The following is a 26,412-nucleotide window of genomic DNA, read 5'->3' on the forward strand; positions in this document are numbered from 1 at the left end:
GCGTGGTTGACTACATTCGCCTCAGCGCTCGAGGGCTTCATCCTCACTTTCGCGGTCGTGGACTGAGTTTTGCTCCCGCTGCAATGCTTCATCGGTTTCCATCTCACGCTGGTATTTTCTACCATGTCGAATTCGAAGCAGAACAGAGCGCTGGAAGTCCCCCTTTGCGCAGCAGGTGTAGCACCAAGCACCGGCGATGTGGAGGCTGCACGCGACGACGACTTCGACACCACCACCGACCATTTAGACGATGGGGTCGCCGACCTCGGGAGGTTGCCATGGGTTTGCGTCGCGGGATCAGGCATGTTCTTGATCTGCACTTATGGTGAGTGGGCATCTCCGAAGACCACCTCGATGCATTGTGTGCTGACGGACAACAGGATTCATGCAAGCCATTGGCACCATCCAGTCGTACTTGCAGCTGAACCAGCTCAACAACTACACGACCCGAGACGTCGGGTGGATCATCGGTGTCTACACATCGCTGAGCCTGCTTCTCGTGTTGGTTATGGGCCCCGTCATGGATCACTACGGACCGGGTCTCATGGCGCCCGCGGCAGCTGTGCTCAATATCGCCATGTTCTTCCTCTTGGCCGAGTGCGAGCAGTACTGGCAGTTCATGCTCGTCCTGGGTCTCCTCGGCGGCATCGGCGCCGCCGCCACCGCGACCGTCGCAGTCTCGACAATCAGCAAATTGTTTACCCATCGACACGGAGCCGCAATGGGCTGCGCCTTTTCCGCGTCGTGCATCGGAGGCGTCTTCTTCCCCCTGATCCTGCCGAAAATCTTCCCGTCATGGGGCTGGGTCTGGTCGATCCGAACCCTGGCCTTCATCGTCACAGGTCTCATGGTGACCGGCTGCCTGTGCCTGCTCCCAGCGGCCACACTCATCCGCCAGGCAGAGGCAAGCTCGGTCGCGGGGAAGAAGGCAACGTCGGTCCTCCCCAACTTCAAGCCGTTCCGGTCTCTCCCGTTCAGCTTCACCGCCATTGGCTTCTTCCTTCTCGAGTTTGCCATGTTTGGCATCAACGGGCTGCTTCCCACCTTTGCCATCCGGGCCGGGTTCGCGGAGAATGCCGGCTACACCTTGATCGCTCTGACCAACGGCTTCTCGCTGCTGGGGCGTCTGCTGCCCGGCATCGTGGCGGATTACATTGGCGCCTTCAACGTCCTCCTCATCATGGTTCCCTTTACCTCCATCTTCACGGCGGCGCTGTTCATTCCGCTCACCAACAGCGCCGTCGGGCCATTCTACGCCTTTGCCTGCTTCTGGGGCTTCGGGTCGGGCTCCTGGATCTCCATCATCCCTTGTAAGTGTCGATGCGCAGACCCCAAGAACCTGACCGCCCTGTTAACAGCTCGGCAGTGTGCATAGCCAAGACTTGTTCTCCGGCACATTTTGGAAGATACTATGGTCAGTTCACGACTCCTCTACTCCCAACACGCATCTGACCACAAACAGGCACGGCCATGTCAATGGTCAGCATCGCCGCTTTGACAAGCATCTCCGCCGCAGGTCAGGTTCTGGAGACTTTCGGCCACAAGGCAGCGTCCGGCCTTTTCCTGGCTGTGGTTGTGCTTGGTGGCATCAGCATGCACATTGCCAAGTCGATGCTGGTGGGAAGCTTCGTCAAGGTAACAGCGAGGCTCTAGCATGGGAGACCCATTGAGCATAGACAAACATAGACAGTAGAATAAAAGTGTCGCGACTGCCCATTCACAGAACCAACGTGACGTCCCGAGCCCTATATTTCTGTAAGAGCGACACAGACGTCTCCCGCATCAATACACTCCTCAGCTTAGAAGCCCGTCACCTCGGCGAAGCTTGAGGATAAATTAAATGGAGACTCCGTCCCCTGTGGCTCGGATATGCCCAGGGCGTGCCTGATGTGTAGATCATGGAGAGCAGCCCTGTGACGGATATTGATATTGCCACAAGCACGCTGACGGTGCCTGCAGGACGGGAAATGCATTAATGCACTGGAGTCGAAGGTCTTTCGGAGCCATGGAGGTGGAACCAAGCTCCGATCTGGAGCAATACGCTGTGCCTGTGTCGGTTATGAAGGGAGCATAGTTCATGTCAAGAGCTGCGTGCCAAACTGCACTGGACCATGCCAGTTACAAGTTCGCACCATTCCAAAGAAGAATCTTCGACATCAAAGCAGGCGAAAGCCTCTATTGTTTAGCCGACGTTGGCTTACCGTGTTGAGAAATAAAGCAGCTGAGGGCTTCAACCTTACGTTTTCACACCATGGTGTGGGAGGTAGCCCAGGTTATTGTTCACAAGTGACGCTCAGATAGCTTTCTTATGAGCACGAGTTTCTCATTAATAGCAAGCACTATGGTCTCGAAAAAGAAGCTCAAGGCCATCGGTATAGAGCTCTTTAGGCTTAAGCTTCAATGTCGTGTCCCCGTGAGGAAGCAAAGGAGCATATCGGCTAGAAACCCATCTCCAAAAGTCATCGCCATCGGAAAGAGTCTCTCAAAGAACAGCAAAAACACCACCCACGACACCGATCACGAGCGCCCCCGCAGCAGCAAGCCCAACCTTCCCAGCAGCATCATTCGACTGGCCGCCGCCGCCATTGTTGCTTCCGCTGCTGCTCCCATCCCCCGCATCACCCCCTGAAGCCCCCGTAGCCTCGGCATCCGTGGCAAGGGCAATGGTCCCCGTGCAGGGCCCCGCAGAGCTCGAGTAATCGGCCGGGCACTTTTCGAGGGCGCTGGCCAGGTCGTTCTTGTTGTCGCTGTACCACTGCAAGACGTCACTCTGGTAGGACGACCAGTCGTCGGCGAGGCTACCAGGGACGAGGGTCTGCCAGGCGCAGGCGTCCGTCATGACGCCCGTGGCTGTCATGTAGTAGTCCGTGATGATGTCCTGGATCTCGGGTGGGGGCAGGGGCGCGTCAGCGGCGACTTCGAGGAGGGCTCCGATGCAGTCGCCCGAGTCGCCGAGGACCGAAGTGTCTGTCTGACGGGGTAGAAGGGGGAGGTGAGCGACGGCCGTTGCTGTGGCCGCGAGGAGGCCGAAGACCAGTGTGTAGGAAAGCATGGTGAGGAGGAGTGACGCTACGTGGGAGAGAGTGGCTTGTCTCAGGAGGTTTCTTTGCTGCTGCTTTTGCACGTCAACATAAGTAGCACGATAATTTCTCAACGGCGTTATATATTTGTCGCAGTCCCAATCTCCAACTCAGTGTCCGAGGTCGCTTCAAGCCTGTCTGCCTGTGGCTGATGAGTTCGGTCCCATATTATCCCGTGGATGCTGTTCCTGGACAAAAGCAATCCAGGTAGGCTTTCTCATATCAGCTCTACGCTGTATTTCAAAATTCAGCTGTGGAAATTAAAGGCTGGCGATCCATGTTCGCACGATACTGTTGGTCTGCCAAGCCATCAGCGCGATACTCCTGTGGAGTCCAGATGTGGCAGGGATGACAAGTCAGGGACTGCGTGTGACACCGCGATAACAGACAGGCGGCCCATTCAGTAGACTCAAATCTGCACATGTCCAAAGAAACACACGGCTGAAAACTTGTGGCTTTCTAAGGTTCTCGTCGTTGATCATATGCCGAACCGGCGCAACCGCCACCACCAGTAATAAGGTTTTCAAGACGGAGCTATGACACGGGCAGTCTAACCCAAAGGGAAGTAACCATTTTCTCCTTACCAAGAGCAGAGTCGTTATTACAAGTGGTAGGCAGAACAATCACAGCAGCGAGTTCAGCCGCAGTACAGGCGGTTGAATGACTTGTTAGGGCTGAAGCTTGGCTGTTGATGCAGCCCTATGGTTGGCGCCGTGCTTGGACATGGGGGCGATGCACCGCCATGGCGGCATGCACGTAGTCGGAAATGTGACAGCCGCGGGACTGCTGCTTATGAGACATGAAATGATAAGTAATAGCCACGATGGTGCCGATGCCAGCCTTATTAGCGTTGCCAGAGAAGAAAAGATGCCGGGGTTAGGTTGTCAACGAATCAGTACTGGACTCATTGCGCTGACCCTGACCCAAGGCGGCCAACATGTTGAGCAGAAACGGCGAAAACGCCTCCGTCTCAACTTCGAACCCCTGATGGTGTCCGGGAACGTCCCAACGCAGGCACTCCAACACGTCTGCCAGCGCATAGGTAGCCCTCGCAAAGAAGGCGTTGCCGCTCCTCTCGCCCCTCATGATGCCGATGCTCGTGGCGTTTTTCTTGATGCGATGCAGGTTCGGCAGATACGAGGTGATGACAATAAACTCATTGTTCCAAAAGTTGGCCACATTGTGGCGCGGAGGGGGCACCGTCTTGGGTACGCCCTCAGCGTCGTACCCGTTGGCACCAAAGTATACATCCCACTTGGCACTGGCAGCTTCCCAGCCCTCTTCCTCCTTGAGGCGGTAGAAGTCCATGGCCCACTCCCAAATCTCGTTAGCATCCGGCATGATCAGGGCCGTGGCAGTTTCGTGGATGATGAGGTGTTCTACTCGCTCGGGGAAGTCGTGTGCGAACTGCAAACCGATGAGACCTCCCAGGGAGCTGCCGAAAATGGTGGACTTTTCGTGGCCAAGCGCCTGCATGACAGCCAATAGGTCGCGAGCCTGCTGGGGCGGGCTGATGAGACGGGGGTTGGGAGACTGGCTGGCAGACATCTGGCGACGGTCGTACGTGGCACACGTAAAACGGTTGGATAGGGCGGCCATGATGTTGTTGAACTGCCGGCCGTGACCGTTGCCGCCAGCTACGAAGACGAGCAGGGGACCGGAGCCTAGGTACCAGTAGTGGATGTCACAGTCCTCCGTGTTGACGGTGGCATAAGTGGGATTGAAGGTCATGGTGGCGGCGATTCGACTATCCCGAAGATGTTGAAGTGGAAGAAGTGATAACTTGGGCCCGGACGATGATGCTTTGGCGCCTGAGATGGCCGATGAAGGAGAACAGCTTTGCCCAGCGTGCTCGTCTTTTATGGCACCTAGGCAGGCGGGGTTGTGGTGGAAGGACTGACGGATGGCCGACCGATGACCCGGTCAGCAGGTTGTTATCAGGCCATGCGATGCGCGGATTGAAATGATAGTCTGCGTGGTACTTTCGAAGACTGGTTCTCGCAGTTCCAAAGTAGCTGCAGGCAGCCATCTGTGTCGATCATTTGTCTGGGGAATACAACGCTGTGCTGACGAAGACGGGGAGAAGTGAAGTGGCGTTTCGGTTCGGGGCCGAATCGGCAGGTCAGGAAGAACGTTGCACGAGTCCACGAGCCATCTTACCATTTATCTCTGGCGAAGAGATCGTGCGGCGACGTCATCCATCGGCCTTGGGAAAAGCGGTTGTACACCTAGGTAGACAGACGTTTCTCATGAGCCTCCTCAGACTCAGAAGAGGTAGTTGGGGTAGAGAGGGAGGTGTAGTGTAGATGGCGGGCTTGTCTTCTCACGTCAGCCACGTGTGGTGACTGCCCTGTGATAAATGACCAGAAAGCTCACCCAATACCTACCTAAGGTACCTTAGGTAGGCTGGGACATGGTGCCGGCGATGGTTGCTGGCAGGCGAGTTCCTTCCAAACGAAGAAGGCAGTAGCGGGAATAGGGGAAGAACGAGGGAGAATAATTGACTCATGGCTGCCCCGAGATGCCGGGTCTTCTTTCCCAGGTCTGGGGTCGAGACGCTGCGGGAAGTTCCATCCCAGCAGCAGGTGCCCCCCTGTTAGGTAGCCTGGCAAGCCTGGCCATGGACAGAAGGGGCGTCTAACGAGATCCCCCACATGATCTCTTCCATCTTTCTCACGCAAATCTATCACGACGCCTTCACGTCCGAATTGCCGTGGACAGATTCAACTGGTGGCTGAAACCCAGAGAGATTGCGAAAATGGCAAAAGCCTGGTTCGAATGTTCGGGAAGACACACCCTGCCCGTCATGGAGCACCGCACCACGACCAGCGCTAAATAGGAGCAATCATGTCCATCACGACTACATCCCAGTGCCACAGACAATCGAACCCTCGCTGGCTCCATAGAACCATGCCCAACGCACCTAACGGCACCGACAACCATGGCAGGGTGGCCATCATCACGGGTGGCGCTTCTGGCATGGGCCTTGCCGTAACGCAGCGTCTCTCCGCCCAAGGCTGGGTCGTCGCCATTCTCGACTTCAACGAAAAGGCTGGCCAAGAAGCCGCCTCTTCAATCCCGAACACGGTATTTCTCCAGACAGACGTCTCATCATGGGCCTCTCTTGCGAAGGCGTTCGACGACACCTTTGAGCGCTTAGGCACGATTCACTTCGTTTTTGCCAATGCCGGCATTGTGGAGCACGCCAATTTCTACGCTGTCCACGACACGACCAAGAGTCGCATTCCGCCCGAGCCAGACCAACGAGTTGTCGATATCAACCTCAAGTCCGTCATCAACACGACCTATCTTGCCCAGCACTACTTTCGCCTGAGTCCCCATGGCGGCAGCGACGGTGTGCTCGTCATGACGGGCAGCACTGGGTCGCTCTACCCTGCCGAGTTTTGTGCCATGTACGCCGCCGCCAAGGCTGGCGTGCTGAACTTGATGCGGTCCGTCGCCGTTTCTTTCCACCAAGTTGACGGCATCCGCACCTACACCATCTGCCCCGGGACAGTGCGGACGAACCTTTTGTCGGCCGAGCGTTGGGGCGCATTTCCTGCAGCCTACTTCACCGCCGTCGAGACGGTGGCTGCCAGAGTCTGCATGTTGGTTACGGGCGGTGCCATGACCGACTCCAGCGGGAGGACCATTCCAGCCGGCGAAGACTTGGCCTGGCTTGTGAGATTGCGGGCGACGAGTTCTACTGGCGCGACCCTGTGTCTTATTGCAACGAAGCGACGGCCAAAATGATGGAGGCCACGAGCATGCGTTTGCAATTGGCAAGCATGGATGCGACTGCGGAATGAGCCTGAAGCTAGATCGTCAGGGCCGGAAGCGTCGGGCGGCGGCTCGATCCGACCATGACATCACAGCTACCGAACGCGACCTCCACCGCGTCATGGGAGCTTGACTTTGCTCCGACTCGACGGACCTGTTTTGACGTGCAATTCTTTCCTTCTTGCACAGCTTCATTGCCCGAATCACCATTCAATCGACCAACAGCACCTACTTGATTAAGGAAAAAAAAGATTAAAAAAAAAAAAAGAACAAAACGTCGTCCCTCCAACCAAAACATGTCCGCCAACTCGCTCGCCGCCCTGCGCAAGTCGCCCCAGAGCGCGGAGCTCGCAGAACTCGCCGAGAAGCACCTTGAGCATGACCTGAAGCCCCAGGACCGCGACGCCCTCAAATCAGCGGCAGCGAAGGTCAGCTTCCATGCGACGGTCGGCTCGCTCGTGGGTCTCGGCCTCGGTGTCTTCATGGCCTACCGTCTGCGCCGCGCCCGCGCCGACATGTTCACGGCCTTCCGCGCTGCTGAAAAGCCGACCCATGTCCAGTTTGCCGACGGCCGAACAGGTAGGCTCTTCGCCGTCTGCACATGTTTCGGAGCCAAATGACTGACAATATCAGAACCCATCCCCAACATTGCGCCCTTCCTGAAACCGTCGACCGCGGGCGACATCGCGACGTATGGTCTCCTCGGTCTCGGCAGCCTGTTCCTCGGTGGCGAGACGGGCTTTCTGATAGGCTCATGGTCGGCGACGAGGGCCATTTCGCGCGACGCCGAGAGCAGACAGCGCATCGAGACGGCGTTCCGTCGGTTCAGGGCCGATGTGCTGCGCAAGCAGGCCGATCAGCTCGACGGCGGATCCAAGATTACCGATTTCCTATCTTTCTGAGGGATTTGGGGGTGGCTGGGTAGTCCATGTAACTGCTAGCATGATTTCTATGAAGCGTCGTTTCCTTAACCTCTGCTCGCGTGTTGGCCAGGACAGACATGGCATCCTGGTTTGTTGAATGGATATACTGTTTATCCAGGTTTGGGGACACATGATGTGTGTTGGCGGATCATAACGAAACTCAAGGAAAGCCAGGACTTCCTCGTCGTTGCAATTCTCGACGCGCCCTACCAGACGTCGACCCCCTTCATCGTGCCCTCCTCTCGCCACGACCTGATCTCTCGCGCGTAAGCGTTCATTCCGAGTGCATACGGCGCCCCCCTAGCAATCTTCATGTGCGACGCCGGGTCCGCCCCCAGTGAGCCCTCGTTGTTATTGATGTTAGGCGCGCAGATACCCGCGCCCGCGAACCACGCCGCCCGCTGCATGAGCCTGCCGGCCCATGCCTCCTCGGCCTCGACCGTCGCCTCGACAACGACGCGGTCCGCAGCCAGCCCGCGCGCGGCGGCCCGACGGACGGCCTCGCCGAGGATGTAGCCGCAGTGCTCGGCCAGCACGTTTTGCACGTGGCTAAAGTTGGCCGACGCGCCCGTCTGCATGGGGCCCGAGAGGAAGAGGTTCGGGAACCCGTTCGTCAGCACGCCGTGCAGCGTCGACGGGCCCTGGGCCTCCCACTTTTCGGCGAGCAGGCGGCCGTCGCGGCCGCGGATCGTCATGTTGGATGCCGTGCCGGGCTCGCCGAGGCCGACGACCGGCGAGCGGAAGCCTGTGCTGAGGACGAGGATGTCGAGGGGGTATTCTTTGCCAGCCGCGACGAGGCCCGTCGCCGTCGCCTTTTCGACGCCCCGGCCGTCCGTGTCGACGAGGTGCACGTTGGGCCGGTTGAAGGTCGCGAGGTAGTTGTCGCTGAAGGTCGGCCGCTTGCACCACGTCGGGTACCACGCCTTGAGCGCCGCGGCCGTCGCCTTGTCCTCGACCACGTCGTCAACGTGCCTACGAATAGCGTCGGTGCGCGGCGCGTCGAGCGCGAGCAGCGCCCCGATGTGCGCCGGCACGTCCTCCATCGCGAGCGGCGCGTCGTGCGCCCCGCCGATGAGCGCCCTGTACGTCTTGGCCTGCGTCCACCCATCCCGGATCGTGTCCTCGACGCCCGGCTCGCCCGCCATGACGGCGCAGTACGTCTCTATGCGCCGCTTCTGCCAGCCGGGCTCGCCAGCCGTCATGGCCTTCCAGTCCTCGGCCCGCGTCTCGCGCTGGTGCTTCGGCGTCACCCCCGACGGCGTGCGCTGGAACACGTACAGCTCGCCCGCGTACTTGGCCAGCTCGGGGATCACCTGAACGGCCGTCGCGCCCGTGCCGACAATGCCGACCCTCTTGCCGCGCAGCTTGGTCAGCTGCTGGTCGCGCGGCGTACCGCCCGTGATGCCGTAGTCGAAGCGCGCCGTGTGTGTTGCCGGGCCCTCAAACCCCTGTAGGGTGCGCGGTACCTTGGGGTGGTTGAGCACGCCGTTGGCGACAACGACAAACTGTGCTCGCACCTTCATCTCCACGTCGGCCTGGCCCGGCCCCCGACCCTGTCGGATCTTGGTGATCCACCGCACGGCGTCGGCGTCCCAGTCGTAGCTTCGCACCGTCGACCGGAACACGCCCTTGTCGCGGAGGTCCCACTTGTCCGCCAGCACGCCGGCGTAGTCGAGCAGCTCGGGCCCGTACGAGAAGCGGTGCTTGGGCACGTATCCCGTCTCCTCGAGAAGCGGCATGTACGTGTACCCCTCCGTGTCGCACTGGAGGCCGGGGAATCGATTCCAGTACCACGTGCCGCCGAAGCCGCCGGCCGCGTCCACGAGACGAATGTCAGACGGCGAAATGCCCTGCTGGATGAAGTGGATTGCGTAGAGGAGGCCGCCGTAGCCCGCACCGAGGATGAGAACCTTGATGTCATCGCCGTTGCGCAGGGATGGGGGCTCGGCATTGAGCGCGTCATGGTCGACCCAAGGGTCTGAAGCGAGGGATTGGAGCCGACCCGAGTTGGTGAGCTCGACGTACTGCTCGACGCCCTCAGGGTGGAGCCGCTTTGCCTTTTCCTGCGCGTAACGGGCTTGCACGGCGGCGAAGTCGAGGCCCGTCTCGGCGTTGGGCTGCGCCTCCGGTTCAATGGCGTCACCCATGATATCCTGTCGACTCTTGCGGGTTGTTTTCAGTGGCAGTCCTGTAGAGGCAAAATAGGTCAAGAAATTTACCTAGAAAGCAATAAAGATAAAGGTGAAATGCAGTTCCTCTCTCCCGCTGACCCGAAACTAAAAGGTTAAAAAACAGTTGGTCCCCCATGATATAGATATGCCTGCGCCCCAAGTCCAGGTGCGCCTGTGTTTGAAGGATCAACAAGCTTTCGCGAACAAGCTTTCGCCTCGAGAACCCTGGATCTCGCAGCAGCTCGCTAAGCGTGCCGATCCGGCGCCTAGTTGGTTCGACGCCTTCGTGGCCCTGCAGCCTCCGCAGGCGTGATCCAAGCGGGGGCACGGTGAGCACCCATGGACGCGCGTTCGTACTCGTTCTCGAGACAAAGTTTCTGTTCTGCCATGAGTGCGACGCTATATGTCCTAGCTTCAAGCACGAAAGGCAAGTACAGGGAGTCATGCTGCATTGCGAAAGCGAGGAGCACCTCCGCGACGTTGGAGAGTCAAGAACCATTTTAGCGCATTGCAGGAGGTAAAAAAGGCAAACGTAAAATGCCTATAAGCAGTCTGTTGATTAGCATGCCGTGCGAGGGGGTACTTCTGTCAAGACAGGAAATGCTAGGAGATCTAGGTACCTGAGCATCTCGTCTGCCATTTTGAGTAACCTGTTCGCTTGCCATGGTAGACGAATGCTGTGCACCTAGAGCAAGGCACTGCCACTGCCGGGTTTCGATGCAGATCTCGCCCAAATCGGCATCTCTGGTCCAGATCGGCTGCACCATCTGTACAACGTTGCGGGGATGACGCGGGTGGGTTCTGCGGGTGGGACGCATCGGGGGGCTTCTCGACTCCAAGACTTGCCCTTAGATACCGGGTACTGTGTATTCGTGTTCGTAGCTCTGGGGTATTGCAACGAGCAAATGCGGGATCAGTCGCTCGACATGGATGCGCCTAGCGTCTGCGTTCCGTCTTATGCAGCTTGTACGATAGCAAGTCCATGGACTGCCGTCGTCATGCTGCAACCTCAGCGAAGGATTAGACGGCTTGAGATGGGTTGCTTCAATGTCGTCGGTTCAAGACCATGCAAGCGCAGCCGAACTGAGAAGCGATGCATGCCGCCCCCAGGAGCGAAGGGTCGGTGAAACAGATAGCCCGACAGCATGTCGCCAATTCGATCAACTCAGCCAATGGACGATGATGATCGACACGTTTGGTGGTCAAACTCGTCCCCGTGCGAGCGTTAGCCAAGGAGTGACTTTATCTTCAGAGCTCCATAGGCCGTGTCTGCTGGCTTCTTGCATCGAGAAGCCTTCGTCGACGAGTCCCCCACACCAATTGCGTGGCGAAGAGTGTTGGACATGCATGCACCGACCTACGATGACCTGCCTTCCGTCGACAAAATGCCAAGGCGCTGTGTCTGGGGTGTCGTTGATAAGGACGGCAAGAAAGACCTGTTTGGGACACTGAATCATCTTACGGCAGCCACAATCGAAGCCGCTGCCGCCGAGGTCCCAGATGGCGTGTTTCTGCTGAGGATTAGCACCACAGATGCCTTCGTCAACCCCACACCTGAGGATATGGCCAAGCTGGCGCAGATAAAGTTCTCGGGTGCGCACGGCATCGAGGCGACGACAAGGTGGTCCTGGGACAAGCGGTTCGCCGCCGTTGCGACAGATTCCCCATCGCGTTTGAGGCTGTGCCGCCAGTGGGACGGGATGGCTCGGTTGGCTCATTTGACGAAGTCGGTCAGTAACCATCCCAAGCCTGGTGTCGGACATGATCGCTCACAGCAGCAGTGCTTCGTGAGTACTGTCTCGGTCTTTTTGGTATGCCGATTGGTGAGCTGTGAAATTTGGCCATGCTGACGGCGTACTGTTGCGAAAAGGGTCGTGACAGTTTTAGGTCCCATGCCTAACAGGGTCGCCACCAAATGCGTTGGCGATTTTGCAATGACGGTGCTCAGAGTCCGAGCTGGGTGCCAAAGGGGCTATTGAGAAACGAAGAATGGATAACATGCTAACAGAGAGGGATATAGACCAAGTTCGTTACAAAATAGGTGACTCGCCCAAAGCCTTCCTGTGACGTGTCAGAGGATTCATATCCCAAGTCCTGAAAGCCACCAGTGGCATGAAAACTCCCATCATTACACCTGGAAAGACCCATAGGCAGTCCAAGGCCCAGTCTAACAAGATGATTTTTTCATATTCAACACATCATTATGTGCCTGTTGCACGTTCGTCGTGGGGCCCTTCCTCTCAGCCAGTCCAGCTCTCCTGCATGATTTGGTCCTCTGTCAAGTAGAAAGTCTCCTTCTCACTCAACATCTGGTCGTGAAATATTTGGAGGAAACGGCCAGGGATCATGCTGCCAATTGCGACCTTGAGGTGGGTGTTCTTGCCTGTCCACAAGTGCTTGATGAAGGTGCCCTTGCACTCAGACCTGTCTTCGGGGAACCCATTGGCCTCGGCGCACGGGAGCTCCTTCACACTCTCGTTGTACGCATAGCGGATGTAGTTACCGAATCCGCCCTGGTCAGAGGGGTGGCCGCCGGCCTTGTCGCGGTAGTCGGTGCAGTTCGGGAATTTGCCGCCCACGTCAGCACATTCGGACCAGTCCTTCATTATGTCGTAGGTGACGGGGATGTTTTGCGTGATGATGAAGCCCGTGTTGGCATATAGCTTGCCCTTCTCGTCACGATTGTGCTTCGCTTTCGGGTCAGTCGCCAGGGTCAGAGCGTCCGTCTCGTTCCTGATGTCCCAGTAGTTGAGCAGCCATTCAAAGGGCAGGTCCAGGTGGTTGAAGATGGCGTCCGAGTCGGCAAACACAGAGGTCTTGTACTTGGACGTGACTCTTCCGATGATGGTGGGTTTCTTCCACGAGTCGCGACGATCAGGGAAAGTGCCCGTCTGGATGTAGTAGTACCTATATCCATGGATCTTGGCTGTGATGGGGTCAGTATTGGTGTTGGGTCAATGGAGGGTGAGGCGAGGACGGGGTGAGTATGAGAGCGACATGAGGATGGCAAGAGGATGGCATGAGGATGACATGAGAACGGCATGACAACGGCATGAGAACGGCATGGGCATGAGAACGGCATGAGGGCAGCCCGAGGACAAACAACGGAGGAGAGCATCAGATGAAAAGAGACCAGAGCATACCATAGAGCCAGTGCTGGAGAATGCCGAGAGACGGTCCGTGAATGGCGGTCGTGTTATCCCAGCTGAGGGTCTGGTTGCCAAAGATCTCGCCCGTCTTGTTGAGAGGGCGACTGTCCATGTCGAGGATGACGAGGTCCTTGCCGAGGGGCTCCGGCCAGCCAATGTGCTTGGGGAGCTTCCATTCAAAGGCGCCCGACGGCCGGTAGACGGGATCGGTGGGCTTGATGGACGGCTTGACAATGTGTTCCAGGTAGAAGGCCTGGAGCTTGACAATGTCACTGGCGGTGAGCCCGTCGGCGCCAGCCTGCTCCCCTGGCCTGGGCTTGGAGAGCGCGTAGGGGTTGATGGTGTTCTGCCCAGGGCTTATTGTTGCGGGTGGGGTTAGTGACAAGATCAGGAATGTAGGGATGAGATGAGATGCGATGAGATGCGATGACGGAGGCTCCCTTGATACGACCCGGGAGAGTGCAGTGCAGCAAGTGCAGTGCAGGGAGGGAACCGACTCGCGACGCGCGCTGGCTGGCGGTGGGCGGACTCACAAGGCGGGGAACTCGAAGCTTTGGTAGTGGGCTAAGCCAAGCACGAAAAGGATGAAGACCAAGGCGCCGATGGAGGCGACGACCGTGCGACCATGATGCAGGCCCAAGACCTGGTGCATGGTGCTGTGCCGTGGTGTGGTGTGGTGTGGTAGTACGAGGAATCGATGTAGGGAGGATGGATGACGGATTGACGGACGACGAGCGCAGTGACAAGGCAAGGACAGACCGAGGCGCAAAAGGAGAAAAGGAGTGTAAGAAAGGAAACAGCCAGACGTAAGGAGTGTGACGCTGCTGGACGAGATGGATGATGGGGTGAAGAATGGGACAAAATGGTCGTTGGGAATGCGTACAGTATGGGATGGATTGAGTTGGGTGGTAGAGGGATAATCTAATTTCGACCTCTGCTCTGGAGCACTGCTCGTCACCTGTGCACAAAAGGGATGGAGAGAACGCACAGGACAGAGAAGGGGACGACGCGGCGGCGCGTGGTGTGGCAAGCGCGACCGAGAACCAGGTGCCATACCAGGAAGAGGAAGGAGCCATGCAGATTCTGTACCAGGCCAAGCCAAGCAAGTGGCAAGTGCAGGTGCCAGGTGGTCATGCCCATGCCCGAAGGGCTTCACAGGAAGGAAGCATCTACTGGTGGAGAGGCAGAGAAAGACCTAGGAAATTGGGGTCAATCTACGCCACCAAGGCCACCATCCATCTCATTGGAGGACCTGCTGTCCTGGATAGGGGCATGTGGGGTGAGTGCGCTTCCGGGACAGATGCGGCAGTTGCGACGGTGGAAATCACGTGCATCATTGCAGCCAAACGAAATCACCAATTTACCCAATGGGCCCTTTGCTGATTGTCATGCCTTGTGGCGCTGATACCATCGTGGCGCATGTCAATCTCTCTCTAGCCTCCGGCGTCATACAGTACATGTATCGGCGGAACGTCAGGGGAGGGAATGACGATGCCTCTCTCCTATAGATTGGTAACAACAGGCTCATTTAAAGGCTATCAAGGACTCTGTCTTCGCTCGCCGTGCAGAGAAGCGGCTACCGCTCCGCAAGAGCAAGAGCGGTTAAACAGGCCACAGCTCACAGCCATCCAAATATGACAACCAGCAACGAGCACAAAGACGAGGTTCATCAGGTAAGACTCGTGAATTGGCGTCCCAATCATTCATGTCCAACTATGTACAATGCAATTCCTCGCCCCCAAGGAGAAATAACACGACAACATTCCAAAACCTCTTGGGATCAGAAAAGGAAAAGAAAAGAGGGCAGAGGCAGAAAGAAAAAACGGGGGAAACCTATGATACCGAATGTATTTTGTTGGAAACGAGTGCCACAGTCCATGTGTTCTCCAGTTGAGAACCAGCCTCTGTGTCCAATGCACCATCCTCTCTCTCCACACCAAACCGTACCTTACGAGCGGCTCAACCGACTTACGCAGGAATGTCGTAGGTCGAGCCGATGGGGCCGTAGCGAATGTCGGACCAGACGACGTGCGCGCTCGGGTTCTGCGCAATGACAGCCGAGGGGACACCAGAGTCCGTGGGGCACGCGCCGCGGGCCGCGCCGGGCTTGGTGGGGTCCTCAGGCGGGTAAATCGAGTCGAGCCAAAGCATATTGGCGTAGTGCTACGACATCATGTCAGTCAATCTGTGCTGGAGACGACGTGTTTTTTTTTTCTTTTTGTCCCGTTCTGTCGAGCTCCCAAGGGTGTACTCACATCGGCCCAAATGGACAGAACGACAACCATGGGCAGGGCGAGGGCGCTGTTGAGGGCGCCGAAGCCGCCAATCTCGGCCTGCCTGTCACGCTCGTCCCACGCAATGTTGTAGGCTGTGCAGTACTCCGGGTTGACCGTGTTGCTGTCGCTGGGGACGCCCTCCGAATTGGGCACCGGGACCTCAATGACCTCATCGTTCTGGATGAATGTCGTCGACAGCTCGTTGGGAGAGAATCGAGTCACAACGCTGCAGTGGTCTGGTGAGTCGCCTGGTCAACCAAGGGGGGACTTTTTGGGCGGCACTTACGTGAACGGCTCGTTGGTGTTGACGACCTTGTTCTTGCCGTAGAACTCGGGGTTGCCGAGACGGTAAGGGTTGTAGTCGCAGCCATTGGCATCACACTTGCCAGCAAAGCGATCCTGCGAGTACGTGCCGCCGCACTCAATGGCACCATCGCCACAGACGTGGTAGTTGTTGTCCTCGCAACCGTGGGGCGTCAAGGCGTACGACCAGGCGTTTGACTCCCTGAGACTGGTCAACCATCTGACACGGCATGCACATGAAGACATGGTCACTTACCAGACATCAATCTCAGCGCAGCAAGCACCGAGATTGCCAACACCAGAGGCGGGATCGGTCGCAGAAGGGGTCCAGCCCTCAATGTTTCCCTACGGCAAGCGTATTAGCCGCTGAGGTGAAGAGTATAGCATGAAGATGATGCTTGATGTCACTCACCTTGCCGTTGACAAACTTCAGGTCCCGGGCGCACTGGGAGTCGCAGTAACCGACACCGTACTTGGCGCCTGCAGCGTTGTTCGGCTCATCGCTCTTGCCGCCATCAGGCTTCATGGGCACAAAGTAGAGCGCGCTGTTGATTCCACACTCGACCGTCGACAGGTCAACCGTGAACGAGAACTCGTTGTTCAGCAGCGTGAACATTTGGTACGTCTCGTCATCCTGCAGTAGGTAGGTCCTAGACCCGACATTTGTGCCGTACTGGTGCTCGGTCACAAAGTTGAGGCGCAGGGCGTTGCCGCTCGTTGTGATGCCATATGTCGTCGCATAGTTCTCACCCTCAACCGCGCAGTTCTTCGCGCAGTCGTCGGCTCCAGTGCAGAGACCGGTCCAGTCGTTGCCGTCGTAGCAGTTCTCGTAGCCGCCAACTGCGTGGACCCAACGCCAGTTGGCGTCAACGACGACGGAGCCTTGAACATCGCTGCATGTGCCGGATGAGCAGTCCTTCCAGGTGAGGGGAGGATGTGTCTCAGGGGTCTCTGTGCCGACCTGCTGCGCCATGGCTGTGGCCAGCAGGGAAAGACTTGTGACAATGACTTGCTTCATGGTGAAAATTGGTTCTCGGGCTGGGATGGGAAGGGATTGGAGAAGGGTGCTGTTGGACTGGTTGGGGAGTGAAGAAAAGCTATCTCAAACCGGGCATTCGCTTTCTTTTATCACTCTCGTCGGCTATTTTCAGCATGATTGTCTCCATCATAATACGGACAGAAGTCGTCCGAAGTTGTGGAAAGACTGTCCGGTTCGCCGTCAAAAGATCGACAGCAAATAACCATGGTATTCTGAGAAGTAGAGGATGATATCGATGTTGTGGAGCAACTGAGACAGATCGACTGGTCGCCTGCCTCTTGTCGAATATCCAGGGGCACGTCTTCCAGTCTTCCTACGTGTATGTGTGGTGCGATTTGCGTACCCGCAGAACAAAGTCATGCGTACCATGTTGCGGCTCCTTTCTCCGAAGGCCGCCGCTAACATCATGATCTCCTCCGAAGACACGGGACAGAAGTAGCAAAGAGCAGCATCGGCCGGATTGTGAATAGCAAATGGCATGTTGAACTACAGGCGGAACACAATGCTTCATCTGACATATCCCTGCCAACCCTGCGTTGTCCAGACGAAGGAGGTGCGGCTGGTGAGACTGGGCCGCGGCTTGAGCTACAGAGTGCCAGGCAATCACCATGGGCAAACCCGGCTGCTTGAGGGGTTGAGCGGCTCAGGGGGGCTAGGGGCTCGCTCAACCGGACGAATGCCACGCGGCTCTGCAGGATTGAGTCAGAGAACAGGTTTAAGCTTCATTGTTTCTGTTCTGACATGTTTCCGATATGTCATCAAGCATCAATGGATTCATCGGCAAATCGTCTTGGTACGTTCAAGTTGGTGCTTCAGAATACATTGGCAAAAGCTTCGCGAGCCTAGGTCTCTTGGTCAAGGTACGATCGCAACGCCCAGATATCCTAGATCTTGACCCAGAACATCAACGCCTCGACTTCCTTTCAATACGCTGCAATAGTCCCTGAAGAAGATCCATGGCTGAGTTTGTCGATCTTCGTTCAAAAGGGACGCCGGACCTTCCGTTGGGCGGTCCACGTCCGATGCAGCTTTTATCATGACGATCTTTGTCCTGGTGCACTCTAACCTCCCAGTAAACGCGCAGGTCAAATGCCAAGATGGAAAAATGCCGTCGATCGACAGCTCGGCCGACAGAGTTGGCTGTCGGGGGTCGGCCCCGCGGTGTTTTGACATGATTTGGAGCTAATCTAGAGGAGATCGGCAGTCATGCTCTCAGCCCCTGGCATCTGCGACTCATCATCTGCCCAGCACATCCGGGCATTCGATGTGTGCCATCATTCGTCCGGGTGAAAGCAGCGAGGGCACCCCCCCGATGTATGCCGGTAGGGCATCTGGGGCAATGCGGGGTGCTCCCGATGACAGTGCGGAGAAAGTTTCAGAGGAAGCAGAACGGTAGTGATCAAGTATGAGATAGATACGTTCGATAAAATGATGACAGCGGAGATTGCTCAGGGAATGGATAGGGGGCTGTTGGGGGCCGTTAGTGCGGAACTGCTGCTTCCGTTCAGTATTTCCGGCGGTGACCTTGGGTTTGTCTTGAGGCTTAGTCAACTGGACAGCACTTAGCTTCCAACATGCTAACATGCTCATGTTCTTACACCGTACAACCATCGCCTGATTATTCTGGGTCGGTTGCGAACCAAGCGGTAGCGCAAGCAAGTCGATTCGACATCAGATCAGATGTATGACAATAAGTAAACCTTGTTCGACCTGCGGCCAAACAAGCCGACGGCTACCGGGCCGGATTTCTCAGCCGGTGGATGCTGCTACACGAATAGGATTCCATTAAAGGAAGAACTTAATCAGCTGTGCGATAATCCAAGGAGTCTGTCTGTTGCGCAAAATTCCGCGTATCAAGTGGACAGGTGCGTTGTAGTACCTAGCACTGGACCAAACTCTGAAGCCTCTATCGTCTGTTATATACCGAGAGATTTACAGCCTTAATTATTCCTGGGTTCGCTCTGTGATGTCCTACAAAGCCCGATGTATGAACCCCATACAAATGCATGACTTCGGTGACTGGTGTTGGCTCGACACGGCTTCCATATCTTCAGTCCGACGAATACGACGGACCGATAATATGTCGCGAATCTGGTCAGAATGAGTCTTTAGGAGCTGTCAGAACATGGGTTGAGAGGAGTGAAGGGGTCTTCCACACTAGGCCAGCAAGCAATAGGCGATAGGTATGAGGTAAGAACTCATTCTAATCACTGGCCCTCCACAGCAAGGAGGTGCCGTCGCAACCCTTCTATACGCGTTCTCATAGTCCCTAGCCCCCAACAACCAACCGTTCCATGGTTTCGCAGGGGCCTCCTGATAGGAGCAGTAGAACTTTCATGCGCATTGGCAAAATACCAATACCACTTCCTAATCTATTTCCACCCCCTGATCCTCTCTCTCTCCTTGAGCACTTTTGCTATGGTTGCGATTATTCCAGGTAATGGCCGACCGCGTATTTCCACTTCCTACTATGTTCCTCGAAATTAGCGATCCCGTTGAAATTGAACAGCATGTTTGTTATTCTGTACCGGCATCTCTTCACGGAGCGCTTAGCAACCTATGACATATCTGCGCCAGCATCGTTTACTGACTCTAAGGATCAGCAGTCACGTCGTGTACACAACTGTCGGAACTCTGCCTAATGAGTAGTGGGCTCTTAATGAGTAGTAAGATATATGGAGAACAAACATGCTATCCTATCCTTGGAAGACGACAAGTAACCCCCAAGCGCCGTGCACATGGCTAGCCCTGACTGTAGATACAATGACTGGGTTGAACGCATGTAAGTGCATTCCAGGACCCAGAGAAATCGGCTCAGTGAAGACGTCCGCCAATGAATATTAATGGACCCTATATTTAATGAAGTACCTCAATGATATGAAAGAATCGGAGGTTGATTGCGTTGTGATGGGTGGATGTCCAGCTCAACGATTGACCACCTTACGATTGACGTGATCTGTGCCCATTCGAGCCCTCGTCGCTTGTCGGGCTCCGCTCCTCTGGCTCTTGCTCTTGTCTCGACTTGATCGTGACCTGTTGTGTGACTAGGGTAGTTGCCTGAATGCCTCCCTTGCCCGCCGTTGACTTCTCGTCTTCCTTAGACGAACGATTTAGCGCTGACCAGTAGGAGGAGTTTTGATGGCTCTTCACCCCACCGCTGACAGTGACTTTGTAATTACCGGCCACGGATACCCTTCCAGCGTCCTGCGTGACCAGCTCGATCCTATCCTGGTCTTGGAGAGACCAAGTGCTGTCTGACACAGGGACAGTGACCGATGTGACTCTTGTCTTGTTCGGGATCGTGTTCGTGCTGCCGTCTGGAGCATGAATGTACGCCCCGCCCTGGGATCGACCTTGGTTCCCTCTTATGGAGGAGCCCATCAAACTCGGCATGATCTTGGCGAAGACTGGTCTTAGCGTCGGCAAACAAGCCGCGAGGATGGCAGTTGTGACTTCGAGATATGACCAGGTTGCCGCATCCACATTGTCCCAGTTAGGATCATCTGTCGAAGCCGCGATCTTGAGAGTGCGGATGCGAATAATGGAGATGATGCAGGTGCTGTCACAATCGCACGTCAGCACCGGTTCGACGAGGAAGATATCTGTCAAGATGCAGAGACACTTACAAGAACCCAAGGCCAAAGACCGCAAAGAGCATCACCTTTTGTTTCTTGGGCAATTGGAGGGAGCGAACCACCGGCAACGGCAGGCCGAAAATGGCGAAATCGGAGACCAAGTTGAAGGCGGCCATGACATACCAAAGAGTCAACGAGTCCAGACATCTACCCGGCAAAGTGTGGTCCCAGAACTTGGCGACAGGGACGCAGACGAGTGTCATGAGGAAGAAGATTGTGATTGACCAAGCAACGATGAACGCGACAGCGTAGAAGGTAATGCGTTGCATCATCTGGAGAGAAAAGATTCGCCGGTATTGGAGGAGAATAGAAATTTTGACGAAACACATGGACATGTTGTACATTATAATGGAGCTGTAAAAGGCCTATTGCTGTGACTTAGCATAATGATGACGAGCGGTTGGATGGAAGTCACGCCCCGATTCTTGCCATACCTTCATGTATGGGAAAAGGTGTGCTTCAGGCTGAACCCAAGTGTGTGATCCGAGACCAAATTTGCTCTCTGCGAAGCCCGATTAGCCTTGCTTGCATCTCTTGGGAGCAGGCGGCGTCTTACCAAGGCCAATAGTCACGGCGGCGGCGATGGCCAGGATCTGGGCAGCCACCATAACTCCATCATCCCAGCCAAAGGTGTGAAGAAGGACCAGTCGCGTATAAGACCGAAGCGTGACAGCGATGGTCGACAACGCACAGCAAACCGACAAGATCGTGCAAATCTCTGTGAAACGAGACTCGTCATCCACGGAGCGGTTACTCATCTTCTCAACGCCTCCAGCTCCGTCTTCGGAGCGTGTGTACATCGGGGCTGGCGGACAGGAACTGATACTGGGCAGTCGGGATCTTGACTCTCATAATCAAGTTATGAAGGCGTCTGAGCCCCAAAAGCTGGTTCGACAAATAGTCTCGCTAGACAGTTTGACAAGGCAGGCCATGGTATATATCTCCGGCCTCCCCCCTTGTCCCTTTTCCATCAAACACCACGATCCACCCCCGGTAAGCCACTGCAGACCCGCATGTCTCATGGTATGAAGCTGGCTGTCCTCGAATTCATCGACTAAGGCGACACCATCAAGCTGGTAGATGAGGATGCACGGAGATACAGTGTCATGGGAATCAACGACGTGAGTCTGTTCGCACTGGAAGACCCTGGTCCCCAGTCTGCCTGACGCCCCTGAATTGGGGTGGTAACAACGGGCGCCGATAGTACCCCGACGGCGTTTGGTCTACTGCAGGTCATACCAACTGAAGCCCAGCGGTTCATCGCCCCCAATCTGCTAAATCCTGTAAGTGGATACAGCTTTAGGCGACATTTGTTTTAGTGTGGTCAGCTTCGTCCAGGCCCCTGCTTCAATTGATGACCCGACCTGCTGAGGCATTGTACGTATCGTGTGTGTGGTGCCTAAAGCTTCCCGGTAGTGAGCTTCCATTTATTCTGAAGATTCACCCATGTGCCCATTCCCACTGTACAATGGGCCTGACTATTATGAGCAGCCGGATTATTGTTGAAAGTAGAGCCAGCACGACACGCGGGCCGGGTTCATAGGTAGAACCTATTGCGGCCTATTAACCACCAGGATACCAGGTTGCCCAAAGATATGGATATGCTTGCGAACATGTCATGTCATGTTATCAACGGGCTACTGCAGTTGTCAGGTGGAAGCTCATTCACTCCATGGAAAAGTGAGTTTGTGGAGGTCCAGGAGCACAAGTGTCAAATGGGTAGGCAGGGGAACGGACCGATTTTCGATGTGACGTGAAGATCTTACAGTAGCACTTGCTGGCCATTCATGAGGGATCGCCCGGATTGTGGATCAATCATGTCCACGGCAGACAATTTATGAACACTTCCGGTATTGTGAATTATGGGCCATCTGTGCTCTTTCACCGCCGGAAGAAGAGACACATGATGGGCCATCTTGAGCTCACCGATGATCGTCAACAGAGAATTTCCCGCTCGTAAATTAGCTTCATCAAGACGAAAAGTTGTAGATGGCAGGCGACCAAGCGACGGTGCGTTCCGCACGCGCGACAATGGAAGTCAGAGCAACCATGGAACGTTTGCGTCAACAATCTCGGTCAATGGTCGGTCTAGGCCCAGAGGCGTATCTTTCGGGTAAAGGGTATCTCCAGAGAAAACATGGAGTGTGGTCGCACCACGCTGAGTTGGCTGCTCCGTGGCTCTGTTCATTACGCCCCCCTCATACGACCAGCTGTGGCAACCTCGGCACGAGCGACGAGCGTGAAATTGACTCATGGGACAAGCCAAGTGACCCAAATGCGTTTTGCCGTCTGGGAAGAAGAGCTTGAGGCAGCTGTGAAGCCCCTCGCTTGTATCTGTACAGCAGATGGTATCGCGAACGGAGATACAACTGAGGAGTCCATGGCAGGAGCCCTAGGAGCCCCGAGCCGTGGGACCCGAGGGATCATGGCCATGAGTGATGAATACCAGCCTGGCTTGATCCAATGTCCCTTTCGTCTGGCTCAATGGGTTGACGGCTCCGTGGTGGACTGTGCCGCTACGGTACCGCAGCAGGCTGGCGCAAGTGGAGCAGGGGTGGCAGTCCATGTACATGTACACCATGACCGCTCTAGGAGATAAGATGCAAGGGCCTTTCCCCAGGGGATAATTAGAGGGACGAGCGCTGAAAGCCCTCTTGTCTTTCTCGCATAAGCCGACGGACATTACTACGCAAAACATCAAGTGTGCCGTGGGCCTCGTTCGCTCTCGTGGTGTTCGACTGCATGTCCGGCAGTCGAAGCTGTTTGTGGGCATCCTGTGCCGTCCGTCCGTCTTGTCAGCTTCGGTAGGGCCGACCTTCGTCTGTAGGGCTCACGGAGTCTCCGGAATACGTGAGCTCGAGCCCCGAACTTTAAAATTGTGGCGTGATAGATGTCGTCAGTCGAGGATCTATGGCTAGCGACGAACAGGATGCCGTGCCGGTCGGCACCACGAACGCCACAGTGACAGCTGAAGAGCCGGCGACAACGAACAACTTCTGCCTGTGCCAGTCCCTGTGTAGCGCAGAGGCCTGCTGACCCGTTTTGGTCCAGACTCTGAAAGCCAGACCAGACCAACGATTCTGGTGACTTGTGTGATCCAGGCTATGTAGGAGCCTTCCCCCCCCCCCCCCCCCCAGTCGACCCCGACATGACTTTTCAATCTTGCCAGTGTGACCTTCGACAAAGAAGCATTGTCCGCGAATCTCACACCATCCAAAGATACCCTTCACTTCTCATCTGCATCCGGCCTCTACACCGGATGTACGGCTTGGCGATATCGAAGGCATGGCTGGGGAGACGGGTCCGATCTCAAGTTCGCTACCGATCAATATGGTCATAGCCGGCTTTTTCGCCATTGCCTGCTTTAACTGTATCGAAATCTTGATCACCCTCCTCAACCGATTCAAGAGGCCAAAAAGCTTATACTTTTGGAGCATGCTGGTTACGACCCTCGGGACCCTCCTCCACACGATCGTCGTACTACTTCGCTATTACGCTTTGGGGCCTAATTTCACCCTGGCAGTGCTCACATGCGTCGGATGGTACGGCATGGTGACAGGCTTCTCTGTTGTCCTCTACTCACGCATTCACCTTGTCGAACCGGATAAGACCAAGACCCGGTGGATCCTCGTCATGATCGTCACGAGCTTCTGCGTCTTCCACGTCCCTGTCACCGTTCTATTCCTCGGCAGCAATACTCAGCACACCGCAACATTCATTCGGGCTTTTGACATCTATGAGCGCGTCCAGCTCGCGGGGTTCTGCATCCAGGAGTGCCTCATATCAGGATTTTACATTCTTGAAAGTCTTCGCTCCCTCAGGCCAATCCTCGCCGTCAAACTACCAAGGGAGCGCCAGATTATCAGGAACCTCGTCATCGTCAACGTTTTCGTCATGGTCCTCGACATCAGTCTGCTGGTGACCCAGTACACAGGCAACTTCCAGATACAGACAACCTACAAACCTGTCGTGTACAGCATCAAGCTCAAGATGGAATTCATCATCCTCAATAGGCTTCTCTGCCTAGTGCAGCACGGCAACAATAATGACTGGTACAATCTCGAAAGCAGCAGCGCTCGGTACGGCCAATGGCATCCTAGTATCTCTGATATACGATCGTTCGACCCCAATGCCCAATCAGTGGGACATTCCCAACATGGGATGCAGCTGCAACTGCAGCGAAGCTCTGAGCCTGCAGCGCAATCCTTGGGCGTGGAAGAGTCAAGCCGTTCAGTTGACACTACACTACCAAGGGATTTCCGGGTTCCGCCTCGTCCGCCTGTCGCTGCAATGCGCTAGATGACAGCCATATTTGCGCAATCTCACTCTATTTGTTCTTTCTTTGCTTTTGAGCCAGGGCATTAACGACAGCGACGGGTTCAACAATTAGCGAATTCCGATGTTTCAATCGCCCCCTATGGGGCCAGTAGTCTTTCCGCGATGCGGGCTCACCCCTGCTCCTCGTCTTGCTCTTAGTCGGTGCTGGGCCATGTCCCGAAACTCCCGCTTGCTAGAGGTCACTGTCCCTCGCAAGCAGCCAAGCTGCGAGAGATTGGCCCCCATGGGTCTGACAGGCTTTTGGTTCGCCGCTGGTCTAGCACCGGCACCTTCACCGCCGGGATTCCTGGCGCTGCGGCTTCTAAGCAAGATATAACTACCTAGCAGCGTCCAAAGAGAACGCTGTTAGAACCGGTGAGGCTCGGTGTTAGTGGACGCTCATGTCTGACTCTGAGGCGTGGTGGTGTCCTCAAGCATTATGCACTCTTTGCAACGAATACAAGGTAAGACATAGACTAATCATTATCGCGAGAAAGAGTATATTCATGAATATAGAACAATCGTCCTCGTGTACCTATCCGTCCTCGCGCCTGGCGCACGCACAGAGAGTCAAGGTAACATCCTTCGCAGACGTGCAGGTCTTGACCTGACTGCTAGCTGGAGGAGTGCCGTTGGCCCAGGTGATCGCGGGGCAGGTCGAGTCGGCGCTTTTCTCGACGAGCTTCTTGCCCTTGAAGGCATCACCAAAAACGCTGCTGAGATCATACCAGACCTTGGAGCCGTCAAGGGAGTAGGCGAAGTTGAGCTGGGGAGCGCCAGTGTAGAGGCCGTCGCGAGCGGTCGTGATTTTGATGGCCTTGCCGCCAGTCTTGGGGTCTTTGACAAAAGGTCCGGCGTAAGACCCAGACTTAGGGGCCAAACGATAAGGACCGGCGATAGCGCTGCCGACGGACCAGACGCTGACTTCGAATCACCGTGTGTTGCGACAAGGTCACGCTCCTCGTCACCGCCACGGTCTCACGTACTACGTCCAGATGTCGCGACCACGCCCTCTAGCAATGTCAAGGACTCGGTGGATGGATGGGATGCAAATTGATGGACTTCACTACACTTTGGCCGATCCTAATTTCGTCATGTAGCTAGCCCAATCCAAGAGCTTCAGCTAACACTCCCTTTCTAACCCCCGAAACTATCCAATTCAGCCATCCAAGAGGTGCTCCACGAGTTCAAGGCCTCTAGCCTCTTTCGAACGGGAAGCTGGCCAACGGAGCCCTCGGCCCAAGAGGTCTCAGGCTGATAACCCTTCTTGTCTTGAAGAAGTGTAGGCAAAGATTGAATGACCTGCTCCTTGACGAGCGAATGGGGGACAAGCCGCACGAAAACTGGTCGCCGGAATGGTTCAAGATGTTCGTACGACAGCCCTAGGCGCCAACGACAAGACCCTGGAGACCCGCTCTCAAGTTCCACGGCACCAATGAGTCCATGGTCGACACTTCAAAGCAATCATCGTCTCGTAGGTACGTGAAGGTGGGAATGGACGGGCAGCGGATGCTGAACACGTCGTGTGATCACCTGTTGGGCGAGGTGCGTTACTCTTGGGGCAACACAAGTAATCATGTTGTGCTTGGATGTCTGCACACAGAAGCTCTTCAGGACTCGCAAGTAGTATGGCTCACTGATTACATGTCTACCTCCTCGTGTACCTCGCCGACCCTATTCATGGTACTTGGCGACTGATCGTTCTTGATCGGCCTCATTTCCCGCAAATGCTAGCTGCC

At 55.8% G+C, this 26,412-nt stretch overlaps 12 protein-coding genes across 12 annotated transcripts; 5 read left to right on the plus strand and 7 right to left on the minus strand.

Moving 5' to 3' along the window:
• Positions 1–123: 123 nt before the first annotated feature.
• VDAG_02890 (uncharacterized protein) lies at positions 124–1,653 on the plus strand (the record flags this gene model as incomplete). Its single annotated transcript, XM_009653543.1, has 4 exons — positions 124–325; positions 381–1,310; positions 1,367–1,414; positions 1,463–1,653. The coding sequence occupies 4 exons, from the start codon at positions 124–126 to the stop codon at positions 1,651–1,653; spliced, it is 1,371 nt and encodes a 456-aa protein (XP_009651838.1).
• An 829-nt stretch (positions 1,654–2,482) lies between these two features.
• Positions 2,483–3,052, minus strand: VDAG_02891 (uncharacterized protein; the record flags this gene model as incomplete). The annotated part of the gene is made up of 1 exon (XM_009653544.1): positions 2,483–3,052. The coding sequence occupies one exon, from the start codon at positions 3,050–3,052 to the stop codon at positions 2,483–2,485; it is 570 nt and encodes a 189-aa protein (XP_009651839.1).
• A 904-nt stretch (positions 3,053–3,956) lies between these two features.
• Positions 3,957–4,811, minus strand: VDAG_02892 (uncharacterized protein; the record flags this gene model as incomplete). The annotated part of the gene is made up of 1 exon (XM_009653545.1): positions 3,957–4,811. The coding sequence occupies one exon, from the start codon at positions 4,809–4,811 to the stop codon at positions 3,957–3,959; it is 855 nt and encodes a 284-aa protein (XP_009651840.1).
• Positions 4,812–5,990: 1,179 nt separating this feature from the next.
• Positions 5,991–6,833, plus strand: VDAG_02893 (3-beta-hydroxysteroid dehydrogenase; the record flags this gene model as incomplete). Its single annotated transcript, XM_009653546.1, has 1 exon — positions 5,991–6,833. One exon carries the CDS (start codon positions 5,991–5,993, stop codon positions 6,831–6,833), a length of 843 nt encoding a protein of 280 aa, XP_009651841.1.
• A 323-nt stretch (positions 6,834–7,156) lies between these two features.
• VDAG_02894 (uncharacterized protein) lies at positions 7,157–7,762 on the plus strand (the record flags this gene model as incomplete). Its single annotated transcript, XM_009653547.1, has 2 exons — positions 7,157–7,439; positions 7,494–7,762. 2 exons carry the CDS (start codon positions 7,157–7,159, stop codon positions 7,760–7,762), a joined length of 552 nt encoding a protein of 183 aa, XP_009651842.1.
• Positions 7,763–7,989: 227 nt separating this feature from the next.
• VDAG_02895 (phenylacetone monooxygenase) lies at positions 7,990–9,930 on the minus strand (the record flags this gene model as incomplete). The annotated part of the gene is made up of 1 exon (XM_009653548.1): positions 7,990–9,930. One exon carries the CDS (start codon positions 9,928–9,930, stop codon positions 7,990–7,992), a length of 1,941 nt encoding a protein of 646 aa, XP_009651843.1.
• Positions 9,931–11,297: 1,367 nt separating this feature from the next.
• On the plus strand, positions 11,298–11,854 carry VDAG_02896 (uncharacterized protein; the record flags this gene model as incomplete). The annotated part of the gene is made up of 2 exons (XM_009653549.1): positions 11,298–11,741; positions 11,825–11,854. 2 exons carry the CDS (start codon positions 11,298–11,300, stop codon positions 11,852–11,854), a joined length of 474 nt encoding a protein of 157 aa, XP_009651844.1.
• Positions 11,855–11,926: 72 nt separating this feature from the next.
• Positions 11,927–13,997, minus strand: VDAG_02897 (uncharacterized protein). The gene is made up of 3 exons (XM_009653550.1): positions 13,637–13,997; positions 13,098–13,459; positions 11,927–12,880 (listed from the first exon to the last, which is right to left on the minus strand). The coding sequence occupies exons 1-3, from the start codon at positions 13,753–13,755 to the stop codon at positions 12,195–12,197; spliced, it is 1,167 nt and encodes a 388-aa protein (XP_009651845.1). The 5' UTR covers positions 13,756–13,997; the 3' UTR covers positions 11,927–12,194.
• Positions 13,998–15,071: 1,074 nt separating this feature from the next.
• Positions 15,072–16,700, minus strand: VDAG_02898 (exoglucanase; the record flags this gene model as incomplete). Its single annotated transcript, XM_009653551.1, has 5 exons — positions 15,072–15,266; positions 15,359–15,605; positions 15,666–15,884; positions 15,939–16,027; positions 16,095–16,700. The coding sequence occupies 5 exons, from the start codon at positions 16,698–16,700 to the stop codon at positions 15,072–15,074; spliced, it is 1,356 nt and encodes a 451-aa protein (XP_009651846.1).
• A 2,667-nt stretch (positions 16,701–19,367) lies between these two features.
• On the minus strand, positions 19,368–21,236 carry VDAG_02899 (uncharacterized protein). The gene is made up of 4 exons (XM_009653552.1): positions 20,913–21,236; positions 20,791–20,858; positions 20,348–20,721; positions 19,368–20,280 (listed from the first exon to the last, which is right to left on the minus strand). The coding sequence occupies exons 1-4, from the start codon at positions 21,112–21,114 to the stop codon at positions 19,662–19,664; spliced, it is 1,263 nt and encodes a 420-aa protein (XP_009651847.1). The 5' UTR covers positions 21,115–21,236; the 3' UTR covers positions 19,368–19,661.
• A 2,450-nt stretch (positions 21,237–23,686) lies between these two features.
• On the plus strand, positions 23,687–24,655 carry VDAG_02900 (uncharacterized protein; the record flags this gene model as incomplete). Its single annotated transcript, XM_009653553.1, has 1 exon — positions 23,687–24,655. The coding sequence occupies one exon, from the start codon at positions 23,687–23,689 to the stop codon at positions 24,653–24,655; it is 969 nt and encodes a 322-aa protein (XP_009651848.1).
• A 553-nt stretch (positions 24,656–25,208) lies between these two features.
• Positions 25,209–26,118, minus strand: VDAG_02901 (Bys1 family protein; the record flags this gene model as incomplete). The annotated part of the gene is made up of 3 exons (XM_009653554.1): positions 25,209–25,597; positions 25,660–25,686; positions 26,085–26,118. 3 exons carry the CDS (start codon positions 26,116–26,118, stop codon positions 25,209–25,211), a joined length of 450 nt encoding a protein of 149 aa, XP_009651849.1.
• Between the last annotated feature and the right edge of the window lie 294 nt (positions 26,119–26,412).

The sequence above is a fragment of the Verticillium dahliae genome, genomic scaffold (genome assembly GCF_000150675.1).
Source record: "Verticillium dahliae VdLs.17 supercont1.4 genomic scaffold, whole genome shotgun sequence".
Classification (NCBI taxonomy): Eukaryota; Fungi; Ascomycota; class Sordariomycetes; order Glomerellales; family Plectosphaerellaceae; genus Verticillium; species Verticillium dahliae.